This window comes from Nicotiana attenuata, chromosome 1 (genome assembly GCF_001879085.1).
Source record: "Nicotiana attenuata strain UT chromosome 1, NIATTr2, whole genome shotgun sequence".
Taxonomy (NCBI): Eukaryota; Viridiplantae; Streptophyta; class Magnoliopsida; order Solanales; family Solanaceae; genus Nicotiana; species Nicotiana attenuata.
In genome coordinates this window covers 52,162,739-52,186,997 of record NC_031989.1, presented here as the reverse complement: position 1 = coordinate 52,186,997, position 24,259 = coordinate 52,162,739, and the positions used below count along the sequence as shown (strand labels likewise).

The window sequence follows — 24,259 nt, the reverse complement described above, 5'->3', positions numbered from 1 at the left end:
GAAATTTAACAATCTTAATCATAAAAGTATTTATCTAACCAATTTGTATTTCTCCTTGCATGTTTTTTAAGAAAGAAATTTAACAATCTTCATCGTAAAAGTATTTATCTGGGTTTTATTAAAAATAACCAGATTTACAACTGGTAATTGAAAAATAGTCACAGTTTTAAAAGCGATCAAAATTTAGCCACTTTTCATGTAAAGATAAAATCTGAAGAAAAATACCGTTAAAAATCCGGAAATATTCCAACATAATATGCTGGAGTTCGAATTTTTTACATATGAGATTCCAACATAATGTGTTGGAGTGCCAACATAATATGCTGGAAGTTTAAACGCATGAGCTCCATAATCCAATATATTATACTGGAACTTTTCGTGTGCTGGAGTTCCAACATTATATGCTGGAAGTTTATACGTATGAGTTCCATAATCCGGCATATTATGCTGGAACTTTTCGTGTTTCAGCAAAATAATGGCTATTTTTCAATGACTTTGCAAACGCTGGATATTTTTTAATTACCAATCCGAAAAATGGCTAGCCAATGCTATTTATCTAACCAATTTGTATTTCTCCTGGCATGTTTCACTTAATTAAATTGCGCTAGTTAGGACAACAAAATATAGATTTCAAAAATAATAATAAATGACTTTTTATTTTTATAACACGTCAAATGTTTCGATACTAACTTAATTTGACAAAACAACTATATTGATTGGAAGAAAGTGATATTAAAAAATGTAATTCTAGCTTGAACTATGTGAACTGAATTTAATTTTGGTCCAACACGTATTTCTGACTTAAGCAAAGTTAGACCTAAACCTCAACTTAAAAAGGCTGTCGCTAGCTGCAACAACTTTAAAAGGCTTCAATAAGTATTTTTTATGAGTAAAACAACTTCCTTATAAACTTAATATAGTCCGACCTCTCTATAACAGGTTTGTTTGTTCCGATATTTTTTAGCTACTATAGTGAGGTGCTGTTATAAAGAACATATATTATAACATAACATAAAAATTGGTTCCGAAAAAACTTGACTTTTATAGTGAATGATTGTTATATAGAGATGTTGTTATAGAGAGGTCTGACCGTAAGTAGAAAAATATACTTCCTCTATGTTGGGAAATCTAGATATCTCTACGAGTGAGATGATAGTGAAACAAATTGAAGAGAAATGAATTTCTTAATTCATGGTTTTATAATTGAACTATTATTGAATTTCTATTGTTTTGTAATAGCTCATTCTCTATTTTTTTAATGCTCAATCTTTCATTTTTCCTTTTTCAGTCTAAATCTAATGATAGTCAGGCATGAAGTTAAGTAAATCTACATACTATTTGAAGAAGTTCAGCTTTTTAAATGATTCTTAATATTAAAAAAATATTTGTTAAAAAGGCGGGAAGTGCACGGTTAGCCACTAATAACACATGCATTTACGTTTAAGCCACTGTTTAAAATGTCTTTAGTCTTTAACCATTGCTTTAATAAACTTTAACTGTCCGGACGAAAATACCCTTCTGCTCGTGTCCTTAACTTTTGAACTTAACGTTAGGACATCAGGACTACATGTCCTTAACTTTTGAACTTGTAACCCTAAGTTCAGGACTTCAGGACTACATGTCCTTAACTTTTGAACTTAACTTCAGGACTTCAGGACTACATGTCCTTAACTTTCGAACTTAACTTCAGGACTTTAGGACTACATGTCCTTTAACTTTTGAACTTGTAACTGTAAGTTCAGGACCAAGTGTCCTTAACTTTTGAGCTTGTTAGTCTAAGTTCAGGACCTATTGTCCTTAACTTTTGGGCTTCTTAGCCTAAGTTCAAGATCTATTGTCCTTAACTTTTGAGCTTGTTAGTCTAAGTTCAGGACTTCAGGACCTATTGTCCTTAACTTTTGAACTTGTAACTTTAAGTTCAGGACCTATTGTCCTTAACTTTTGGGTTTCTTAGCCTAAGTTTAGGACCTATTGTCCTTAACTTTTGAGCTTGTTAGTCTAAGTTCAGGACTTCAGGACCTATTGTCCTTAACTTTTGAACTTGTAACTGTAAGTTCAGGACCTATTGTCCTTAACTTTGAACTTGTAACGTTTAAGTTCAGGACCTATTGTCCTTAACTTTCGGGTTCTTAGTCGAACTTTGGACCTACTGTCCTTAACTTTTGAGCTTGTTAGTCTAAGTTCAGGACTTCAGGACCTATTGTCCTTAACTTTTGAACTTGTAACTGTAAGTTCAGGACCTATTGTCCTTAACTTTTGAACTTGTAACTTTAAGTTCAGGACCTATTGTCCTTAACTTTTGGGTTTCTTAGCCTAAGTTTAGGACCTATTGTCCTTAACTTTTGAGCTTGTTAGTCTAAGTTCAGGACTTCAGGACCTATTGTCCTTAACTTTTGAACTTGTAACTGTAAGTTTAACTTTTGAACTTTTGAAAGTTCAGGACTACATGTCATTAACTTTTGAACTTGATTTGTGTTGTTGGTGCTCCAAGCAAAGCCCTACCAGCACCAGCAGCCATTTGTCTTCTACCCAAACCAAAAATTTAAAAATCCCCCAAAAATTGAGACAGAGATCAAACAAGCCTTAGGATAAATCAAAAGTTAGGCTGAAACCAACTTACCCTACGAGACGGAAAGCCATTAGCGACACAACAATCTTCCTTTGAAACAAAACGAACAAACTCTAAACAGCCATTGTCGGGGCTCCGGTTCTATGGAAGAAAAGGTAAAAATGTCTTTTCATATTAATTTTAATAAAGTAGTGGCTATTTTTCTTAACATTAGAATTGTTGAATAAAAAAAAAATACCACGCTATCCCATGCCATTTTCACTTTAAAAAGCAAGCCTTTCAAGTAGGACTTGAAATACTCTTTTATTTTAATTTCACTCTATAAATAGGTATTGGCGGACTTGCCTAATATGTTTATAGTTGAATTTTTTATTTTAGAATATTTATTGAAGTACCAAAGGCGAACGGGGCTTATGTAAATAGATAGCCCACCCTCAAAATGCTTTTTAATTTGATAAAAGATTTCGTGAGGTGATGTCCTAATTTCCTTTATATAGCTTAGGTCTAGTGATATTATAGAATTTAAAGATATCAAAGCCGTAAAAGAATTACTAATTGACTCTATTTTTCCTAGCCATTAATTCATAAAGTACCTCTAAAAAATTGATTGTTGCCTATTTAACTTTTTTTGACTTATGGTTTGTGTATGACTAATAAGCATTGCCCCTATCTTCCAGGCAAAAGCATATATCAACAACTCTGTATAATCCCACAAGTAAGGTCTGGAGAGGGTAATATGTACTCTGTATAATCCCACAAGTAAGGTCTGGAGAGGGTAATATGTACGCAGAACTTACCCCTACCCTGGGGGATAAAAAGGCTATTTCCGAAAGACCCTCGGCTCAAGAAGATGAACAAAAGCATATATCAACCATAAGCATATATCCTCGTTGTTTTGTTAGGACCTTTCAACAGTTGGGTCGGAATCCGTGTGATGGTTTGAAAGTCGTTTCAAATATTCTTCGCATCCTCAGAGAGATAGATTGTTGCCATTTATCCAAAGTTAATTGTAGGAGCAATATTTCTTGCACAGTGATTTGTGTATATTGCACTTGCTGTTTGAAGTTTCAATTAGACTTTGACATTTCTATAGAAGAGGAAATAAGAGCAATAGGCACATAGAGCAGACAAGCCTTTCAGTTAGAGAGCAAGGTATATGTACTTCAGAAATCTTATTCAAATTATTTAAATTCCTGACACACAATCGGCGAAATCAGCTCTGGAACTGGTATAGGAGGGGTGAGAATCTAATGTCTCGACTCGTATATTTTGTCATGTCTACATAAATGTATATCAATACCTTCCAAGTGTTGAAATGACATGTTTAGGTCAATCAAATACAATTGCTGCATAAATAGTTTAGTTAGCTGAGTGACTCAAGTGAGCCTCAAATCCAGAAGAATGATTGTCTTTGCTCTACAACTATAAATAAAAATGTTCTACATGGTCAAAGAACACATAGAAAGCTAAAGAGAAGCCAGAGAAAACTCTAAAGAACAAAGCATTCTATGTCTTCCTTCGCGGCCTAGTTCAAATCCAAGAACGAGGTTCAAATCAAGATTCAAAGCGGGGATGCCACAAGTTCTGGACACGATCAAGTAATTGGAACTCGAGCTAAGTGACTTCACAAAATCCAGCATTCTTTAATCTTCCATTCACATAGAACATCGATAGGAATGCCTTCAATTCAGGATCTTCACTTGAGGACAAAGTTTTAGCTGCTACTATCAAGAACTTCCATGTGCTGCTCCAACTTTGCGATTAGACACATAATTTACTGATGCCAGGCGGAAAATTTCAACCTGAGAGAAGACAGTGAATGTAGTTAGATGTATCTTATTTCGTAAAACAGATATAACCGAATGGTGATACAGCAATGTGTATTGGCATCCAAGTTGTCTACACTATAAACTTCCCCCAGCTTAATGCGAGAAAATGACAAAAAGATGGTCTCTTATGTTCGGAGGTAGGTTTAAAATAGTCCCGTAAAACATATACTCTTGAGCAGTTTCCGTCCTTGTAAAAAAAATTGGAAAAGGTGAGCATTTTTAATCTCCGTCAAATATTTAACAAACTTTGAAGGTTAGATTTAACGGGAGCTGTAAAAGAAAGATTTAACCAGAACCACCATGAAAGTCCCGTCAAATTCAGAGACTGCAACACCAAAAACACCATACACCAACCACGTACCTCAAAAAGACAGATGACACAGGCATTCTCTAAACTGCAGAATTAGAAGATTTCTTCTTTCGCCGTCTGTTTTTAGGCTTAACAGCATCTTGTAAAGTCTTCTCTCTGCTTGTTGCCATTTCTTTTCCAGCTGACTCGGTCAATGATGAAACCGGACTAACATCTGAAAGTGGTTCATCTGATTTTCTTTCGTCTGTAATATCATCACCTAAATTGTCTAGCTTCATAGGCACTGCTGCTGAACCTATAATGTATCAAGCCATCTAATTCTCAATCTTTCATACTTGTTTCAAGAGAGAATGTTCAAACTTCTGACACAATTTTCAGGTTTCACAAGCTTCTTACTTTCTTAGTGGTACCCATTTTCATGTTCAAAGATAGGAACATAGGATGACAAATCTAAAATTTGGCTCAACCATGCAGGGACAAAGAATTGGAAAGATGTATCCTTCAAAATCATAACATTCAGGCAATAATTAGGTGCTAAAAAGAGAAATGGTCAACACCAGACGCATAGCCTCCTATGTTTATTTGAAACATACGACAAGATTGATTAGAAGATCAATTTCAAGACAATACATGCCACTCTACTGTCAAATACGTTGATTTCAAATTCCAAGCATCAAATTTGTAAATGGCCACCCTTCCTTCAAATGCCAGAATCCCCCAACGAACCTTGACTGACCTCTCTACTCTACTAGTCCAGGTATAACTGACACACTTCCAAATCTCTCCCAAACATCTATTTAAGCATTTAGTCTAGATTTAAGAGGGTTCTCAATTGTGATGTAGTTTCCTTCTACCTCTTATGGATTCACCAGCTTCACATCTCCTAACGGTCATCCTTTAATAGAAACAACTCGTGTGAAGGACGAATCACCTTCTCTTACCCTAAATTCCAAAGTTTAACATTTTGTGAGCAATTTCCCATCCAACGTCGTGTACAATCTCTTGAGATGATCTTCTTCGATCCCCTGTACCATCTTTATTCTTATGAAGTGGTTGACCACCCAGTGATGTTACTGAAATGAATGTTGCTAGCTAAGTTCTTCTCCTCTCTATCAAATCAAACCATCCTATAGAATTCCTGCTATTTTCTCTCAAGTCAACGGATTTTCCACTTGCTGCATAAACAGTTCTCCGTTGATCAGCGATAAATTCGAGCTATTATGGTTTGAATGTAACGACCCGGCCGGTCGTTTTAAGAATTAAAACCCGGTGGGTTGGTTTGAGCCGGGTGAGGCTAGATTATTGGGCACAGACCTGGTCTCTGCGACTAGGTAAGCCTAACAGTGCGGAAAATAAACAACATTTGCGGAAGAAATAATTAAAAACCGAAATAGTGAAATAAAACAGTGTTTGAAATGCCGCTCGGCATACACAATATCAACTCTCGAAACTAATAACATTTCCCAAAACCCGGAATCTCATGATCACAAGCATTTGAATGTCTAATAGTATCTAACAAAGAAGCGTTTGAATGTCTAATAGTATCTAACAAAGAAAGGAAATACAGAAGGGCTAATACTTAAAGCAAGAGTAGAAAGGGACTCTTCGGTCTGCGGACGCGGCAGATATACCTCGGAGTCTCTACAAGCGCCTCGCCTCAAGCGTGATAAGTCTGAGTCGCAATACCTTGATCTGCACATGAAAAACATGCGCAGGAAGGGCATGAGTACACCACAGCGGTACTCAGTAAGTGCCAAGTCTAACCTCGGTCGGGTAGTGACGAGGAAGGTCAGGGCCCTACTGAGGTTAAAGGAAATACAAGATATAATAACAGTGTAGAATAAGACAGTATGCTTAAGTGCAACAGTAAAAAGGTAACACAGGATAGAATAACAACAGCAACTTTAACAGAAACAAAGTAATCACGGAAAAACAAATACAGCTCAACGCAGAGATATCAACCGGGGATCTCCCAGGATACCGTCCTTTAGTCCCCAAATATAAATATCCAGTGGATCTCCCCGGTGCAGTCCCGTAGTCCAACTCATAAATGCGCGGGGATCTATCGGAATACCACATCCGTAATCCCAAATATAAATACTCAATACTGGGGGAATCTACAGGGTGCAATCCCGTAGTTCCAATGTAAAAGTGCAGGGGATCTCCCGGAATACCAATCTCCGCCAACCGCTCCGAAAAATAGGTGGTGCACACAGGAATGAAATGATCAGACTTGGTCACCCGATCCACAATAACCCAAATGGCATCGAACTTCTTCAAAGTCCGTGGGAGCCCAGATACGAAGTCCATGGTGATCCACTCCCACTCCGGAATCTCTATCTGCTGAAGCAATCCACCCGGTCTCTGGTGCTCATACTTCACCTGCTGACAATTAAGGCACCGAGCTACAAACCCAACTATATCTTTCTTCATCCGCCTCCACCAATAGTGCTGTCTCAAATCCTGGTACATCTTCGCGGCACCCGGATGAATGGAATACCGCGAACTATGGGCCTCCTCTAGAATCAACTCCCGAAGCCCATCAACATTGGGTACACAAACTTGACCCTGCATCCTCAATACCCCGTCATCACCAATGGTCACATCTCTGGCATCGCCATGCAAAACCTTGTCCTTGAGGACAAGCAAATGAGGGTCATCAAACTGACGCTCCCGGATACGATCAAACAAGGAAGACCGAGATAGCACGCACGCTAGAACCCGACTGGGCTCGAAAGATCCAATCTCACAAACTGGCTAAGGCCTGAACATCCATCGCCATGGGCCTCTCTGCTGCTGGTAAATAAGCCAAACTCTCTGCCCGGCGGCTCAACGCATCGGCCACCACATTGGCCTTGCCCAGGTGATACAAAATAGTGAAATCATAGTCCTTCAGCAGCTCTAACCACCTCCTCTGGCGCAAATTAAGGTCCTTCTGCTTGAACAGATGCTGCAAACTCCGGTGATCAGTATAAATCTCACAAGGCACACCGTACAAATAATGATGCCAGATCTTCAAGGCGTGAACAATGGCAGCTAACTCGAGATCATGGATAGGATAATTCTTCTCATGTACCTTCAACTGTCTGGACGCGTAGGCAATCACCCTACCGTCCTGCATCAATACCGCTCCAAGGCCAACCCTCGAGGCATCACAATAGACCGTATAAGACCCCGAACCGGTAGGCAATATCAAAACTGGGGTTGTAGTCAAAGCTGTCTTGAGCTTCTGAAAGCTCTCCTCACACTCTTCCGTCCACTAGAACGGAGCACCCTTCTGGGTTAGTCTGGTCATAGGTGCTGCAATAGATGAAAACCCCTGAACAAATCGACGGTAATAACCCGCCAAGCCAAGAAAACTGCGGATCTCTGTAGCTGAGGATGGTCTGGGCCAACTCTGCACTGCCTCCACCTTCTTCGGATCCACCTGAATACCCTCACTCGAGACCACGTGACCCAAGAATGCCACGGAATCCAACCAAAACTCACATTTCGAGAACTTAGCTTATAATTTCTTCTCCCTCAAAGTGTGGAACACTGTCCTCGGGTGTTGCTCATGATCTTCCCGACTCCGGGAATATACCAGTATGTCATCAATAAAGACAATAACGAATGAGTCAAGATATGGCTGGAATACACTGTGCATCCGATGCATGAAGGCTGCTAGGGCATTAGTCAGCCCAAAAGACATAACAAGGAACTCGTAATGACCATACCGAGTCCTGAAGGCAGTCTTCGGGATATCTGGCTCCCGAATCTTCAACTGATGATAGCCTGAACGCAAGTCAATCTTAGAAAACACACAAGCACCCTGTAACTGATCAAACAAGTCATCAATACGAGGCAAAGGATAGCGGTTCTTGACCGTGACCTTATTCAACTGGCGATAACCAATACACATACGCATAGAACCATCCTTCTTCCTCACAAATAAGACAGGAGCACCCCAAGGTGATACACTGGGCCGACTGAAACCCTTATCAAGCAATTCCTGTAACTGCTCCTTCAACTCAGGAGGAGCCATACGGTACGGAGGAATAGAAATGGGCTGAGTGCCCGGCAACAAATCAATATCTCTATCGGGCGGCATGCCCGGAAGGTCAGCTGGAAACACATCAGAGAAATCCCGCACTACTGGGACTGAATCAACTGTAGGGGTATCAATACTGACATCTCTCACATAAGCTAGATACGCGTCACACCCCTTCTCAACCATACGTCGAGCCTTAAGGAATGAAATAACTCTACTGGAAGTATGATCTAAGGTACCCCTCCACTCAATACGCGGTACACCTGGCATAGCCAGCGTCACGGTTTTGGCGTGACAATCAAGAATAGCATAATGGGGCGACAACCAGTCCATGCCCAGAATAACATCAAAGTCTACCATGCTGAGCAATAACAAATCGGCTCTGGTCTCAAAACCACTAAGAGCAATCAAACACGACCGATAAACGTGGTCCACAACAAGAGAATCTCCCATAAGAGTAGAAACATAAACAGGGGAACTCAAAGAATCCCGAGATACACCCAAATGCGGAGCAAAATAAGAAGACACATAAGAATAAGTGAAGCCTGGATCGAATAGAACCAATGCATCTCTGTGACAGACCAAAATAGTACCTGTGATGACAGAATCGGAGGCGACAGCCTCAGTACGGGCAGGAAGGGGGAAGCCAGGCCTGGCTTGCCCTTCCTGCCCGTACTGAGGCTGTCGCCTCCGATTCTGTCATCACAGGTACTATTTTGGTCTGTCACAGAGATGCATTGGTTCTATTCGATCAAGGCTCCACTTATTCTTATGTGTCTTCTTATTTTGCTCCGCATTTGGGTGTATCTCGGGATTCTTTGAGTTCCCCTATTTATGTTTCTACTCCTGTGGGAGATTCTCTTGTTGTGGACCACGTTTATCGGTCGTGTTTGATTGCTCTTAGTGGTTTTGAGACCAGAGCCGATTTGTTATTGCTCAGCATGGTAAGACTTTGATGTTATTCTGGGCATGGACTGGTTGTCGCCCCATTATGCTATTCTTGATTGTCACGCCAAAACCGTGACGCTGGCTATGCCAGGTGTACCGCGTATTGAGTGGAGGGGTACCTTAGATCATACTTCTAGTAGAGTTATTTCATTCCTTAAGGCTCGACGTATGGTTGAGAAGGGGTGTGACGCGTATCTAGCTTATGTGAGAGATGTCAGTATTGATACCCCTACAGTTGATTCAGTCCCAGTAGTGCGGGATTTCTCTAATGTGTTTCCAGCTGACCTTCCGGGCATGCCGCCCGATAGAGATATTGATTTGTTGCCGGGCACTCAGCCCATTTCTATTCCTCCGTACCGTATGGCTCCTCCTGAGTTAAGGAGCTGAAGGAGCAGTTACAGGAATTGCTTGATAAGGGTTTCATTCGGCCCAGTGTATTACCTTGGGGTGCTCCTGTCTTATTTGTGAAGAAGAAGGATGGTTCTATGCGTATGTGTATTGATTATCGCCAGTTGAATAAGGTCACGGTGAAGAACCGCTATCATTTGCCTCGTATTGATGACATGTTTGATCAGTTACAGGGTGTTTGTGTGTTTTCTAAGATTGACTTGCGTTCAGGCTATCATCAGTTGAAGATTCGGGAGCCAGATATCCCGAAGACTGCCTTCAGGACTCGGTATGGTCTTTATGAGTTCCTTGTTATGTCTTTTGGGCTGACTAATACCCCAGCAGCCTTCATGCATCTGATGCACAGTGTATTCCGGCCATATCTTGACTCATTCGTTATTGTCTTTATTGATGACATGCTGGTATATTCCCGGAGTCGGGAAGATCATGAGCAGCACCTGAGGACAGTGCTCCAGACTTTGAGGGAAAAGAAATTATATGCTAAGTACTCCAAATGTGAGTTTTGGTTGGATTCCGTGGCATTCTTGGGTCACGTGGTCTCGAGTGAGGGTATTCAGGTGGATCCGAAGAAGGTGGAGGCAGTGCAGAGTTGGCCCAGACCATCCTCAGCTACAGAGATCCGCAATTTTCTTGGCTTGGCGGATTATCGCCGTCGATTTGTTCAGGGGTTTTCATCTATTGCAGCACCTATGACCAGACTGACCCAGAAAGGTGCTCCGTTCCAGTGGACGGAAGAATGTGAGGAGAGCTTTCAGAAGCTCAAGACAGCTTTGACTACAGCCCCAGTTTTGATATTGCCTACCGGTTCGGGGTCTTATACGGTCTATTGTGATGCCTCGAGGGTTGGCCTTGGAGCGGTATTGATGCAAGATGCCTCGAGGGTTGGCCTTGGAGCGGTATTGATGCAAGACGGTAGGGTGATTGCCTACGCGTCCAGACAGTTGAAGGTACATGAGAAGAATTATCCTGTCCATGATCTCGAGTTAGCTGCCATTGTTCACGCCTTGAAGATCTGGCGTCATTATTTGTACGGTGTGCCTTGTGAGATTTATACTGATCACCGGAGTTTGCAGCATCTGTTCAAGCAGAAGGACCTTAATTTGCGCCAGAGGAGGTGGCTAGAGCTGCTGAAGGACTATGATATCACTATTTTGTATCACCTGGGCAAGGCCAATGTGGTGGCCGATGCTTTGAGCCGCCGGGCAGAGAGTTTGGGGAGTTTGGCTTATTTACCAGCAGCAGAGAGGCCCATGGCGTTGGATGTTCAGGCCTTAGCCAGCCAGTTTGTGAGATTGGATCTTTCGGAGCCCAATCGGGTTCTAGCTTGCGTGGTCTCTCGGTCTTCCTTGTTTGATCGTATCCGGGAGCGTCAGTTTGATGACCCTCATTTGCTTGTCCTCAAGGACAAGGTTTTGCATGGCGATGCCAAAGATGTGACCATTGGTGATGACGGGGTATTGAGGATGCAGGGTCGAGTTTGTGTACCCAATGTTGATGGGCTTCGGGAGTTGATTCTAGAGGAGGCCCATAGTTCACGGTATTCCATTCATCCGGGTGCCACGAAGATGTACCAGGATTTGAGACAGCACTATTGGTGGAGGCGGATGAAGAAAGATATAGTTGGGTTTGTAGCTCGGTGCCTTAATTGTCAGCAGGTGAAGTATGAGCACCAGAGACCGGGTGGATTGCTTCAGCAGATAGATCCGGAGTGGAAGTGGGAGCGGATCACCATGGACTTCGTATCTGGGCTCCCACGGACTTTGAAGAAGTTCGATGCCATTTGGGTTATTGTGGATCGGCTGACCAAGTCCGCACATTTCATTCCTGTGTGCACCACCTATTCTTCGGAGCGGTTGGCGGAGATTCGTATTCCGGGAGATCCCCCTGCACTTTTACATTGGAACTACGGGATTGCACCCGGTAGATTCCCCCAGTATTGAGTATTTATATTTGGGATTACGGATGTGGTATTCCGGTAGATCCCCGCGCATTTACGAGTTGGACTACGGGACTGCACCCGGGAGATCCACTGGATATTTATATTTGGGGACTACAGGACGGTATCCTGGGAGATCCCCGGTTGATATCTCTGCGTTGAGCTGTATTTGTTTTTCCATGATTACTTTGTTTCTGTTAAAGTTGCTGTTGTTCTTCTATCCTGTGTTACCTTTTTACTGTTGCACTTAAGCATACTATTTTATTCTACACTGTTATTATATCTTGTATTCGTCTAACCTCAGTAGGGCCCTGACCTTACTCGTCACTACCCGACCGAGGTTAGGCTTGGCACTTACTGAGTACCGCTGTGGTGTACTCATGCCCTTCCTGCGCATGTTTTTCATGTGCAGATCCAGGTATTGCGACTCAGACTTATCACGCTTGAGGCGAGGCGCTTGTAGAGACTCCGAGGTATATCTGCCGCGTCCGCAGACCGAAGAGTCCCTTTCTACTCTTGCTTTAAGTATTAGCCCTTCTGTATTTCCTTTCTTTGTTAGATATTCTGGAGTTAGATACTATTAGACATTCAAACGCTTGTGATCATGAGATTCCGGGTTTGGGAAATGTTATTAGTTTCGAGAGTTGATATTTTGTATGCCGAGCGGCATTTCAAACACTGTTTTATTTCACTATTTCGGTTTTTAACTATTTCTTCCGCAAATGTTGTTTATTTTCCGCATTGTTACGCTTACCTAGTCGCAGAGACGGTGCCGTCACGATGGTTCACGGAGCGCGAACCGGGGTCGTGACATTGAATTACATTTCATGTTACTGTATCACAACACTTTAGTTATTCTTTAAACCAACACCGAAGCTCTGAATTGAATGGAAAGACGGGGCTTATCCAGTAGAGCTCGTAGCTTAAACAGTGTGAAATATTGGAGGAACTAACTTTGGGTAGGTCAATATTGATTAAAAGGATAAGGAAATCAAGAAAAGTTGGGGTCATAAGAAAAGAGGACCTGATTGGGGAAGATGTGATGATCGACAAGGGAAGGTTTTTAAAATTCCAGATAGAACAGAAAGATTCTCTTTAGCTCCTGAAAAAGGAGCTCTCGCCTACCCTAAGTAACACAATGTTCAAATTTTTTTGATTTTCTATTTTTCATTGTTTGATTATAATGTCAATTTTTTATTATTTTTATTTTATTTTTTGACTGATAATGTTGAATTTTTTTATGCTAAGCCATGTTAAATTATTTGAAAATTCTTATGGTTTATAATGTGCTTTTTCTTATAAGCTTAATATAAGCAATTTTTATTACTTGGGGTCATTTCTTTAGCAAGTACTAACTGACACATGAAATTGATGGGATGTGATTTGTATAGCTGACAACATACATAAAATTACATATCTTCCTATCTAACATTGTTTTCATGCCACATAGAGTTTTTTGGATAACAGAGAAATTCCTAAGACCGTGGCGCACAGTTCGAAACTCGGTGGATAATGAGCCTGCCGCTCTACCCTTCTCTACTTAAATACCAAGCTTTTGCTTGCGTGAGAGTTCGAACCTGTGATGTGCGCCTAACAAACACATCATGTGTTGCTCTCTTACCGCTAGAACAAAGATAGTTTTCCTTATCCGCAAATTAAGAGACGTATCAGACTGACATTCTATTTGTAAGCACTTAGATTAAATTAAAAATTGTGTGATAGTCCTTGTATAATTTCTAAATTTCCTTTGACAAGTGAAGCTGGACAATCCCACAGAAATAAAGTCTCTCCCAGTTATGAGATTAGCAAAGTCTTTGAATCTTTAACAAATGTATAATAAACCATGCATACAAAGAATACATGAATTATCCAAAAACTATACACAGTCAGATTATCAATATCCATAAAAGCTCATTTAGTAATTCACATTCAGCTCTGTTTGCAGTATGTTAAGTCAGAGAACAATCATAGCACACAAGGAACTCCAAGCTTACACTTGAAATTAAATCATAAAACTCACCACGAGAAGCAAGATTAGCTTTCAATTCATCTGTGTTAACACCTTCTGAATATGGATCCCTAAGCAAGAGAAAGGAAATTTTTGCAGTGAGTTAGCAAAATCAACTATTAACGTGTCCAAACAAGTTTATAAGTGCATTTTAAGATGGAGATATGCATTAGTTCTTTCAAAGCAAGAATATACGAACTGCTTCTCTGAATGATAGCTTTGGGTTTCCATGCTGGATTACACTTGTGCATGTAAAAAGTAAACCTCTTAGCCCAAAGACAGCAGCCCAGGGCATTTTGGCAACTTATATATGCATAAATTGCACCGCATATGAATAATTTTCTGGTAAACAAACTCAGAATAAGACAGGACCAAGATTTACCAACTGGATGGCCCGCCTGTGAAACTCTGGTTCTTATCACTCCTCTTCTTGATTCTACCTTGCTCGACATCCATGGCATCGCTCTGACTAACACTGCACTCTTCTGATTTTATTTTTTTCCCCTCCAAGATTTGCTTAGCCTTATCAGTAAGGAGATGGAAATAAGAAAACAGAACACTGAAGTCTTAAGACTGAAATTCAGTTGACTGAAAAATCTTAGTCAAAATTCTAACTGCTGAAAATTAAGTTTGCTTCAGCTAAAGACTCAATATTGTAATGAAACACATACTTTCTAACAATTTACTGGCAAATACACTTACTTAAGATTTGATAGAATTGTGATTTCTTTTCCTAGCAATATACACCATTTTTCAGATTTTGGTGAGAATGGAACTTGATTTCAAAAGATAAACCATTTTAACTAATCTTCACTACCCTTATTGAATATGTCTAAGGGTAATGACTCTAATCAGTCAATACAATGGGTTCTACACATACATTTGGCTAATGAAAAAGCCTCCATGTACCTTTTGACCTGGTTCGTTGACATCAACTGCATTAATATTTGCATGTCGCTTGACCATTTTGAGAGCTCTCTCTGTGTTGTAAGATTCAACCTACAAAAAGAATACATTCCAACCTATTAGGCATCAATCTACCAACCACTTGTACAGGTTGGTCAACACAAACTTATCCCAACTCATAAATGCATCCAACATGTAACAAACTAAATCATACTTTCGCCATTCATGATAATACTAACTTGAATATTTTTTATTTTTTGACTCAATTTCAGAAAAAATAAAATAAAAAACAAAAAGAGAAACAAGATTGAATTGCCTTCTTCTTCACAGAGCTTTCATCCAAATCCAAAGCCAAATTTATGCAATTCCAAATAAACCAAAATATAGTAAATTATAACAAAGATATTTTCACCAATTTAAGTGTAAGTTCTTGATAGTCTCAGAGAAAATGAAGTGGCACATGGTAGCGGCATGGGCAAAGCAGAAAGATAGACCAATAGTAGCTCTAATTGGGAAAAGAAAGGGGATTTAAAAAGTCATCATTCAGCAGAAAAGGCATGAAGATTACAGAACCAGACTCCAGTAGCACTTGAAAGTTAGTCTGCACTACCATATACTTACAGCGGTTTTAATTTTGCTAGTTATATCTCCGGCCTTCACTGAGGCTATGCGTAGACACTGCATGACAACACTTTGCATGGTACCCTGTCCTCCAGGCTTTTGAAATGCACAGACTTCGCCATTTGTATTCAGGGTGATGGACATTCTTCCTCCCATAACAGCTTCTTCATGATGTGTTGGATCTATAACCTACCAATACTAGTTAGATTAGAAGAAGTTTGCATTTGATTTTTTAATACCATGCAATTAAACAGCATAAAACAATTAAAAGAGGAAATTTTAACAGTTGCATACCAAATTCTCGTCTCCAATAAATGCAAAAGTTACTGCTATAGGTAAATGGTGTATAATCAAAGGAAGTGGCTCCCTCACCTGCCAAAATTCAAGAAGCACTCAAATAACTCAACATGTAACATTTTCTAACAAACATTTCAAACACATCAAGTAATAGCAACAAAATAGAACATTTCCCATTACAAGCAGATACGGAATAATGTACGAGTCAGTGAATTACTCTGGACGAGCAACATAAAAAGGCGGGGGGAGTAGGTGAAGGCTAAAGCAAAAACTAGAAAAACAATTAAAATAAAAAAAGCAGCAAAAAAAATGCAGAAACTATTTCAGAACTAAGAGCTTCCAAATTTTGACAAGCTAATAAAGAAAACCATAGCACACCATAATATGTTTTTTTCTTTGTGGGGGGGGGGGGGGGGGGGTAGGGGGGGGGGTAGGGGGGGGGGCCGAGAGTAAGTTAAGACACCGTGATTATTATTATTTATTTATNTGAAATGGTAAGTAACTATGATTATATTTACAACATAACAGAATGATATTCTTAAACATGACAAAGGCAAGCGCTCAGATAGGAAATCTCAATAAAGGAAGAACATATAGGGAAATGTACGACTCTAAGGTAGTTGTTTGACAAAACATTTTCTTTTGAAGAATTGGTTTAACGGATGATTATGTCCAAAGAAATATTACTTAATGCAACCTCAAAAATTTTTGAGGGAAATAAGCAAGAAAGGGGACCTCGGGCGGATGCAGTATCACTTCCTGCCTGTCATCTCCTCCTAGTGTACATTCAGGCCTCCGAAATGTCAAAAGAGCAGCTAAAGCAGCAACATTGGAAGCATCAACAAGATTACTGCACTTGTAGAAATCACATAATTAGTTTCATAACTTCAGATGGAGACGTAGATGGGCACTTAACTGGGCCCAATTATAAACCACTGCAACTCACCCTCCATTGTCCAAAATATGGAGATCTATACGAATTGACCAAACCCACTTCCCAGCCACAACACAGAGTGATTCAGTGTCCACAGCTCTGCTTTCCCTGCATTTAGGCATCAGCATAAAAGAAGACTTAACCAAAGACAACAATGTCTTTTCTTCAAATTATGTACTTATCTCGGCAAAACAAAGCAAGTGAGCTTTATTGTCCGCTTTCTACAGACAAATAACAATACATGATACCTTCAAAAAGATCTAATGCAAAAGCTCAAAAAGCAAACAAGTACTACTATAATGGAAAAGAAGCAGCAGTGCTCAAAAGTTATAAGCACTTCTCAACCGCGAGACAAAGAAATACTATATCTCTCCATGGGATAGTAAAACCTTTTTCTTGTAAAATATACATCTTTTAGTTTTTTTAAAAAGACCATATATATATCATAATATATTTCTCGATGCGTAACATTCTCTTGTCGGAGGAAGACATATGCTTCTTGGAGAGAATAGTAAAGGAAATGTTACCTTAACCCTCTGTCAATTATGCGACCCAGCTCCACAGCATACTCTGAAGGACGGCCTGCCTCAAATGAAGGATCAGCCATTGGGGAAAACTCAGTAAATACTGAAAGGGTTCCTTCGTTTGGTCGATCTCGATAAGGTTGCACTAGTTGCGACGTAACAAAGCCCATAACATGAGTTTGCCCCAGTTGAACTTCCGACGAGCCATCTTCTCTGCAAATCAATAACTCTTAGCACTTATAACACAAGTTCTTATATGAATTGCACGAGCATACATAGCTAAATTTTTCTCCTTATACCATAATATGCCAAACATGTGCGATATAAAAGTTATACTGGAAGCGTGACACTGAGAGGTACAATAAATAACAATTGGGGATAAGGAAAGAACTTTAATCCATGGGATTAGTCAAATCATTTGAAATGAACGTAACGTATGATAAGAAGAGGTTAAAAGTTTCAAAAGCAGCCCATAACATAAAACCTACAACTGTGATAGATATATCCGTAAGGAGTCTTCTTCTCTAACATTAAAGTTCTATCTCTCCAAATGTGTTACAAAGTGACAACCAAACAAACAGAAGACTACACTCACTGATAGTTTCTGTTTCAATACCTCCACATACTATGTCCAGTATCCATCTCAAATTCCACATGTGTCCGGGCTAGCTTGCGCGTACCTCAACTAACTCTACGGAATACCGGCTACCTCCCACCTGCAGAGGTACCTCAAAAAGCAATTCCCTAGTCGAATAAAGGACGGTTACTATAGCTCAATGGCTAGAGTAAAAATTGACGAACTAAAACTTAATATAGAGGATTCATATACCCGACTTCAACAATATTGGATTAAAGCAATTTTTTTAACAGCGGTATCCGGGGCATCCAGCGGCACCTGACTAATTCTATGTGATACCTGCTACCTCCCATCAGATACCTCAACAGAGCAATTTATGTGTATACAGTTAGACCTCTCTACAACAGCAGCATCCTTGTATAACAGCACTCCACTATAAAAGCATATTTTTTCGGAACCAAATTTCATATTCTGTTATAATATATGTATTCTATAACAGCAATTCGCTATAACATCCAAAAATATCTGGAACAAACGAGGTTGTTATAGAGAGGTTTGACTGTATTTAGCTTAATGGCTGGAGTAAAAATTGATGAACTACAGCAAATCCTCTTAATATAGAGGATTCAAATAGCTGACTTCAACTAATTTTGGATTAAAGCAACAAAAAAAATGTGGTGTTTGGGCCAGCTTGCCCGCACCTACCTAATTCTACAAAAAAAAAAAAAAAAAAAGTCGTTTGGATTAAAGCAAAAAAAATTAAACATTGACTGTGGTGTAGGGCCAGCTGGCGCGCACCTGACTAACTCCCACCAGCAAAGGTACATATTTACAGCAGCTTAATGGCTAGAGTACAATTTGATGAACTACAGCAAATTCTCTTAATGTAGAGGATTCATATAGACTGATTTTGGATTAAAGCATAGTTTTTTTTAATTCTAAAAGTCAAGGTAAAAAACGATATTGAATTCCAGATTCTTACCTACCGAACTTGATTGTAAGCCTCCGATAATCAAAGGGACGGCGACCGTCTATTCTCAGTTCAGATTCCAATGCAGATTCTATGAACTTTTTCTCATTCACTGTCATTCGCCATGTATTTGCTAATCTTTGCTCCATTCTCTTTTACCTAATTGTATTTTCAGAAACCCAAATCAGAAAAGAGCAGAGGATTATATTGCTTTTTTCCCCTAAGTGTAGAGTTGGAGCAGGGTTTAGGGTTTTAGCCGATGTATGGCCGTTGATTCGGGTCGATTCGGGTTGGAAATCAAGCGGTTATGGATAACGGGTCGGATTCACCTTATAATGATGGGGCAAGTGCACTTATAACCATTCTCATGGATGCTTATAGAGAGAAACTGATATATTATTCGAATTCAAACTGATGTACATAATGAACTGAAATATCTTCTATTTATAGAAGAAAGGAAGCTGTTGTGTAAGCTGCTACTGCAAGCTGCTGTGTAAGCTCCTACTATACCAGATATGGATAATCTTCTACTGAGAGTAATGTTTATCCATAACGGAGTACTAAAAGGATAAGCTCATTGTACCAGGTATAGATAATCTTCTACTAGGGGTAATGTTTATCCATAACGGAGTACTGAAAGAATAAGCTCATTGTACCCGGTATGGATAATCCTCTATCGGGAGTAATGTTTATCCATAACGGAATATCGAAAGGATAAGCTTATTATACCCGGTATGGATAATCTTCTACCGGGGGTAATGTTTATCCATAAGGGAGTATCGAAAGGATAAGCTTATTATACCCGATATGGATAATCTTCCACCGGGAGTAATGTTTATCCATAACCGGTACCGAAGTGATAAGCTTCTTTAGGAGGCTTATTTCCAATAGAGTACTAAATAGATAAACATATTTACGGCGGAGTCCCATATGGATAAGCTTCTTCGGGAAGCTTATTTACAACGGAGTACTAAATGAACATCCATAATATATTTATAACACTCCCCCTTGGATGTTCATTAAAAGATAATGTGCCTCATTAAAACCTTACTAGGAAAAACCCCGTGGGAAAAAATTCTAGTGAAGGAAAAAGAGTACACATATTTAGTATTACGCATTGCTAGGTGCCTCATTAAAAACCTTATAAGGAAAACCCTGTGGGAAAAAACCTTAGTAAGGAAAAAAGAGTGCATCGCGTATTTTACTCCCCCTGATGAAAACCTTGATTCAAATATTTGAGTCTCTGCATTCTAATCTTGTATCTGCATAACCAATACGATCTGCACCACCTTTGTTAGCATTAGCAAGATACATAAGTGCATAGCAATTGCACTGAGATAGAGTATTTTAGGACCAAGGAGTTCCTCATCCTCTTCTGGAGGTCGGAACGGATCCTTATTCACTTCAAGTGATCGAATACCCATTGGTGTACTTAATGTGTGCGCTTTGTCCATGTAAAAGCGTTTGAAGACCCTTTCTGTACAGGCAAATTGATGGATAAAGATCTAGTCTGCTAAATATTCAATTTGCAAACCAAGATAATTTTTTATTTTTCCAAGATCTTTCATCTCAAATTCTTTCTTAACATATTCAATTGCCTTTGGAGCTCTTCTGGAGTTCCAACAAGATCTATGTCATCAACATAAACAGCAATTGTAACAAATTCTAATGACATTTTCTTTATAAAAATACATGGACAAATAACATCATTTATGTAACTTTCTTTCAGCAAATATTCACTGAGGCGATTATATCACATGCGCCCAGATGATTTAAACCGTACAAAGATCTTTATAATTTGATCGAGTACATTTCTCGAGACTTTGAACTATATGCTTTAGGCATTTGAAATCCTTCAGGGATCTTTATAGAGATTTAATCAAATGAGTCATATAGGTTATGACTCGCATTTAAATGGCATGACATCTTCAGGTGTCTGGACCACTGGTCCGATCCTCACAACATTTCACAGTATTGTGCACTATATTGTATCAGATATATCGTCGACGATCATTTTGTATCGGTTCATAAGCGACATAACTTGTTTAGATTTCATCACTTTCTTTATTTTCAGGTACCTCAGCTTCTTCTGGAGTTTCATGAAATGTTATGTCGTGGGCTCTTCTAGAGCTCATTTCCTCCTCATTATGATCATTTTGATCATTAGCTCCTTATCATTTTTCAAGGATTGTTGCCTTTGGAACCGATTGGTCTACCACGCTTCATGCGTACAGTAAACTCTATCCTTCAAGGACTTTAAATTTTAGGAGCATTTGCAGCTGAAATATGATATTTGATTTTGGATCAGCAAATGCTTCTGGCATTTGACTTGAATTATCTTCTAAGTGAGGATCATATTAATGATAATTCGATTCATGTAGCATATTTTTCAGCTATTTATTCCATTCCCTAAATGTTAGAAAAACTAACATATATCCCCAATCTTCTTTGGGAAACATATCTTTGTGCATTGTGGTAGAGAAATTAATCATATACCACACATCAAAAGATAGTAAAATATTTGGTTTCTGATCCTAAACCAATTGTGAGGGGAGGACTTATCATATATTGTTGGTCTGATGCATACAAGTGCTGCTATATGCAATTTAGAAAATCTTAGACCAACACATGAAGTTTTGTTCTCATAAACAATAGTTTAGCCATTAATAGGAGGTATTCACTGCTAAACTAGCTTGTATATAAACCAGCATTATCAAGATGAACTGTCTTGATTTCATAATCTGAAAATTATGCTCTTAAGTGAGAAAAGCAATTTCAAATGCCAAACTGCAGGTTGACAATAAACATACATGTAACCATCTTATATATGCATCTATAAGTGGTTCACATGATAGGTGAATGGGCCCATATTCACCTTTTATATATTTCAGAATCAGGGGTCTTAGTCCCAACTTTAGCTGGTATAATCAATTTATTATGAGAACAAGCAACATAGGAGAATTCTTGAAGAATCTTCTAGTTCTTCAGTATATGCTTATCTACATTCTCAAATAGCTCATTTAAAAATGGCAAATGAAAACTTCAAGTTTATCATGACATGTGCTATCTCTTAGTAAACTTCTGGTTTACTATGACATAAACTTTTGCATTAGTAAACTTCTGATTTACTGTGGCTACTTTTGTATTAGTAAACTTCTGGTTTACTGTGATACATGATGTAGTACAAATCGAAGAATAAGGCGGGTAACTTCTCATATACATATTATTTTACCCCCTATGATTGTGGAAACATGAAGATTTTTAATTTTCCAATCATTTATAGTCTCAATATGATAGCCATTTATTTTAGTAAACTTTGGGTTTACTACAACATATTTTTTACCATAATCATATAATATGAATGACATATTAGTAAATAAGCTCTTCGAGAGCCTTTATTTATTATCCACAATCTAATATTTATCGGACACTACTGGTGTCATGTGTCTTCTAGGCAAACAGTTAGCTCTTCAGGAGTTGTTGATACATTTTGTACTATCAAATATTGCTCAGACACTTCTGGTATCATAAGAGAAAATCACAATCAAATAAATAATTGTTTAAGCACAAGAAAACTCCTCTGCATAATATTTTCCTACTTCAGGAGGCAATTTCAATTGTATTACTTCTTTAGGAGCAAATTTAAAATACGAAATATTGAGTATATATTCTCTCAATTATATTACCTCTTCTGGAGGTGAATTGTAATATATTTACATCAAGAGCGCGTTCATATTTACCAGATTTATTAATATTGTCACATTCACTTCAGGGAATGGATTAATATTATCAAAAGTTCTCATCCTTCAGGAAAATCGAACATAATTATCTGAATGCGCATTAATCACATCAAATTGTGATGCCTCAACCTTTTAAAATATTTACTACTTCAGGAGCAAACCGAGGCGTACATTTAATATAGAGAATATTTATGTAGCTTATCTTCAATTGTAACCATAGAAAGCCTAAATTATCACTTCTGGTGATCATAGGCATATACCACTTCTGGTGGTTAACAAAATACAATTATAATGAGATATACGAAATATAACCACTTCTGGTGGTTGTATATTTCTTGCAAACTCTGCTAGAGTTTAAGTTGATCTAATAATGTTATCCATATTCTTCAAAATGACATAAATAATACATATTATAGTAAACATCATTATCAAATCATAATTTTTCTTTATGCACAATAATTACATAACCATACTATCTATTACAAACAACAAAAATTAAAATATTTACATTTCTACAGATTCACCACTGATCACATGACTTGTTTCTCCATCTGGGAGTGCAAGGTAATCAGCTACATCTAAATGCATGAAGTCTAAATTATCTTCAGAAATAAAATTTGCTTCAGCATTTTTCTCAGTCTTCTTTAGGGAGGCTTGATAAAGCTCAACCAGGTGCTTTGGCATACGACAAGTACGTGACCAGTGCCATTTTCCTCCACATCTATAGCATGCATTTTCTGCATTTGATGCTTGCACCGCTTCATGCTTTTGTTCCTTCCTTTTCCACTGCTGGTGGCGAGGAGGGTTCTTTGGTGCATTATTATTACCATGATTAAAATTTCTTCCCCGACCACGGCCATGACAACGACTGGGGCCACGACCTCCTCCACGCTTAGCTTGGTGGAAGTTCGTCTCATTCACTTCAGGGAATGGACAACAACCAGTAGGTCGGCTTTCATGATTTTTCATTAATATCCCATTATGTTGCTTGGCTACAAGAAGATGTGAGATAAGTTCAGAATACCTTTTGAATCCCATCTCTCGATATTGCTGCTGTAGGAGCATATTCGAGGCATGAAAAGTGGTGAAAGTTTTCTCCAACATATCATGATTAGTAATATTATCACCACATAATTTCAATTGGGAAATAATTCTGAACATAGAAGAATTACACTCACTGATAGATTTAAAATCCTGTAGCCTTAGATGAGTCCAATCATAACGTGCCTGTGGAAGAACGACCATCTTCAGGTGGTCATATCTATCTTTCAAATTATTCCACGGTATGATTGGATCTTTAATATTAAGATATTCCATTTTTAGGCCCTCATCAAGGTGATGGCGTAGGAATATCATTGCTTTGGCACGGTCTTGATTTGATGCCTGATTTTTATCCTTGATGGTGTCTGTCAGACCCATCGTCAAGATGAATTTCAGCATCAAGCACCCAAGACATGTAGCTTTTTCCCGATATATCCAGGGCTACAAATTCAAGTTTAGAAAGATTTGACATTATATAGAAAAAGAAAGTTTGTACCTCAGATTATTTCAAAGTATTTGCTCGAGATGGCAGAGTCTCGTGCTGATAACGTGTTATAAAATAAAGACTGTAAAGTAAGACAAGTATAGAGAGAAACTGATGTATTATTCGA

General features: G+C 38.8%; 2 protein-coding genes across 3 annotated transcripts; both read right to left on the bottom strand.

Annotated features, from left to right (window-relative positions):
* LOC109226602 (exosome complex component RRP45A-like) lies at nt 3,771-19,162 on the bottom strand. 2 transcript variants are annotated; one of them, XM_019391420.1, is made up of 11 exons: nt 18,880-19,162; nt 17,324-17,533; nt 16,809-16,904; nt 16,598-16,712; nt 15,860-15,937; nt 15,566-15,754; nt 14,948-15,037; nt 14,421-14,560; nt 14,051-14,109; nt 4,760-5,003; nt 3,771-4,371 (listed from the first exon to the last, which is right to left on the bottom strand). In XM_019391420.1, exons 1-10 carry the CDS (start codon nt 19,014-19,016, stop codon nt 4,789-4,791), a joined length of 1,329 nt encoding a protein of 442 aa, XP_019246965.1. In that variant the 5' UTR covers nt 19,017-19,162; the 3' UTR covers nt 3,771-4,371; nt 4,760-4,788. The 2 variants fall into 2 exon arrangements, with proteins under 2 accessions (XP_019246965.1, XP_019246973.1); XM_019391428.1 differs by lacking the exon at nt 18,880-19,162 and adding an exon at nt 17,937-18,037.
* Nucleotides 23,112-24,026, bottom strand: LOC109236004. The gene has a single exon (XM_019402242.1). The coding sequence runs from the start codon at nt 24,024-24,026 to the stop codon at nt 23,112-23,114; it is 915 nt and encodes a 304-aa protein (XP_019257787.1).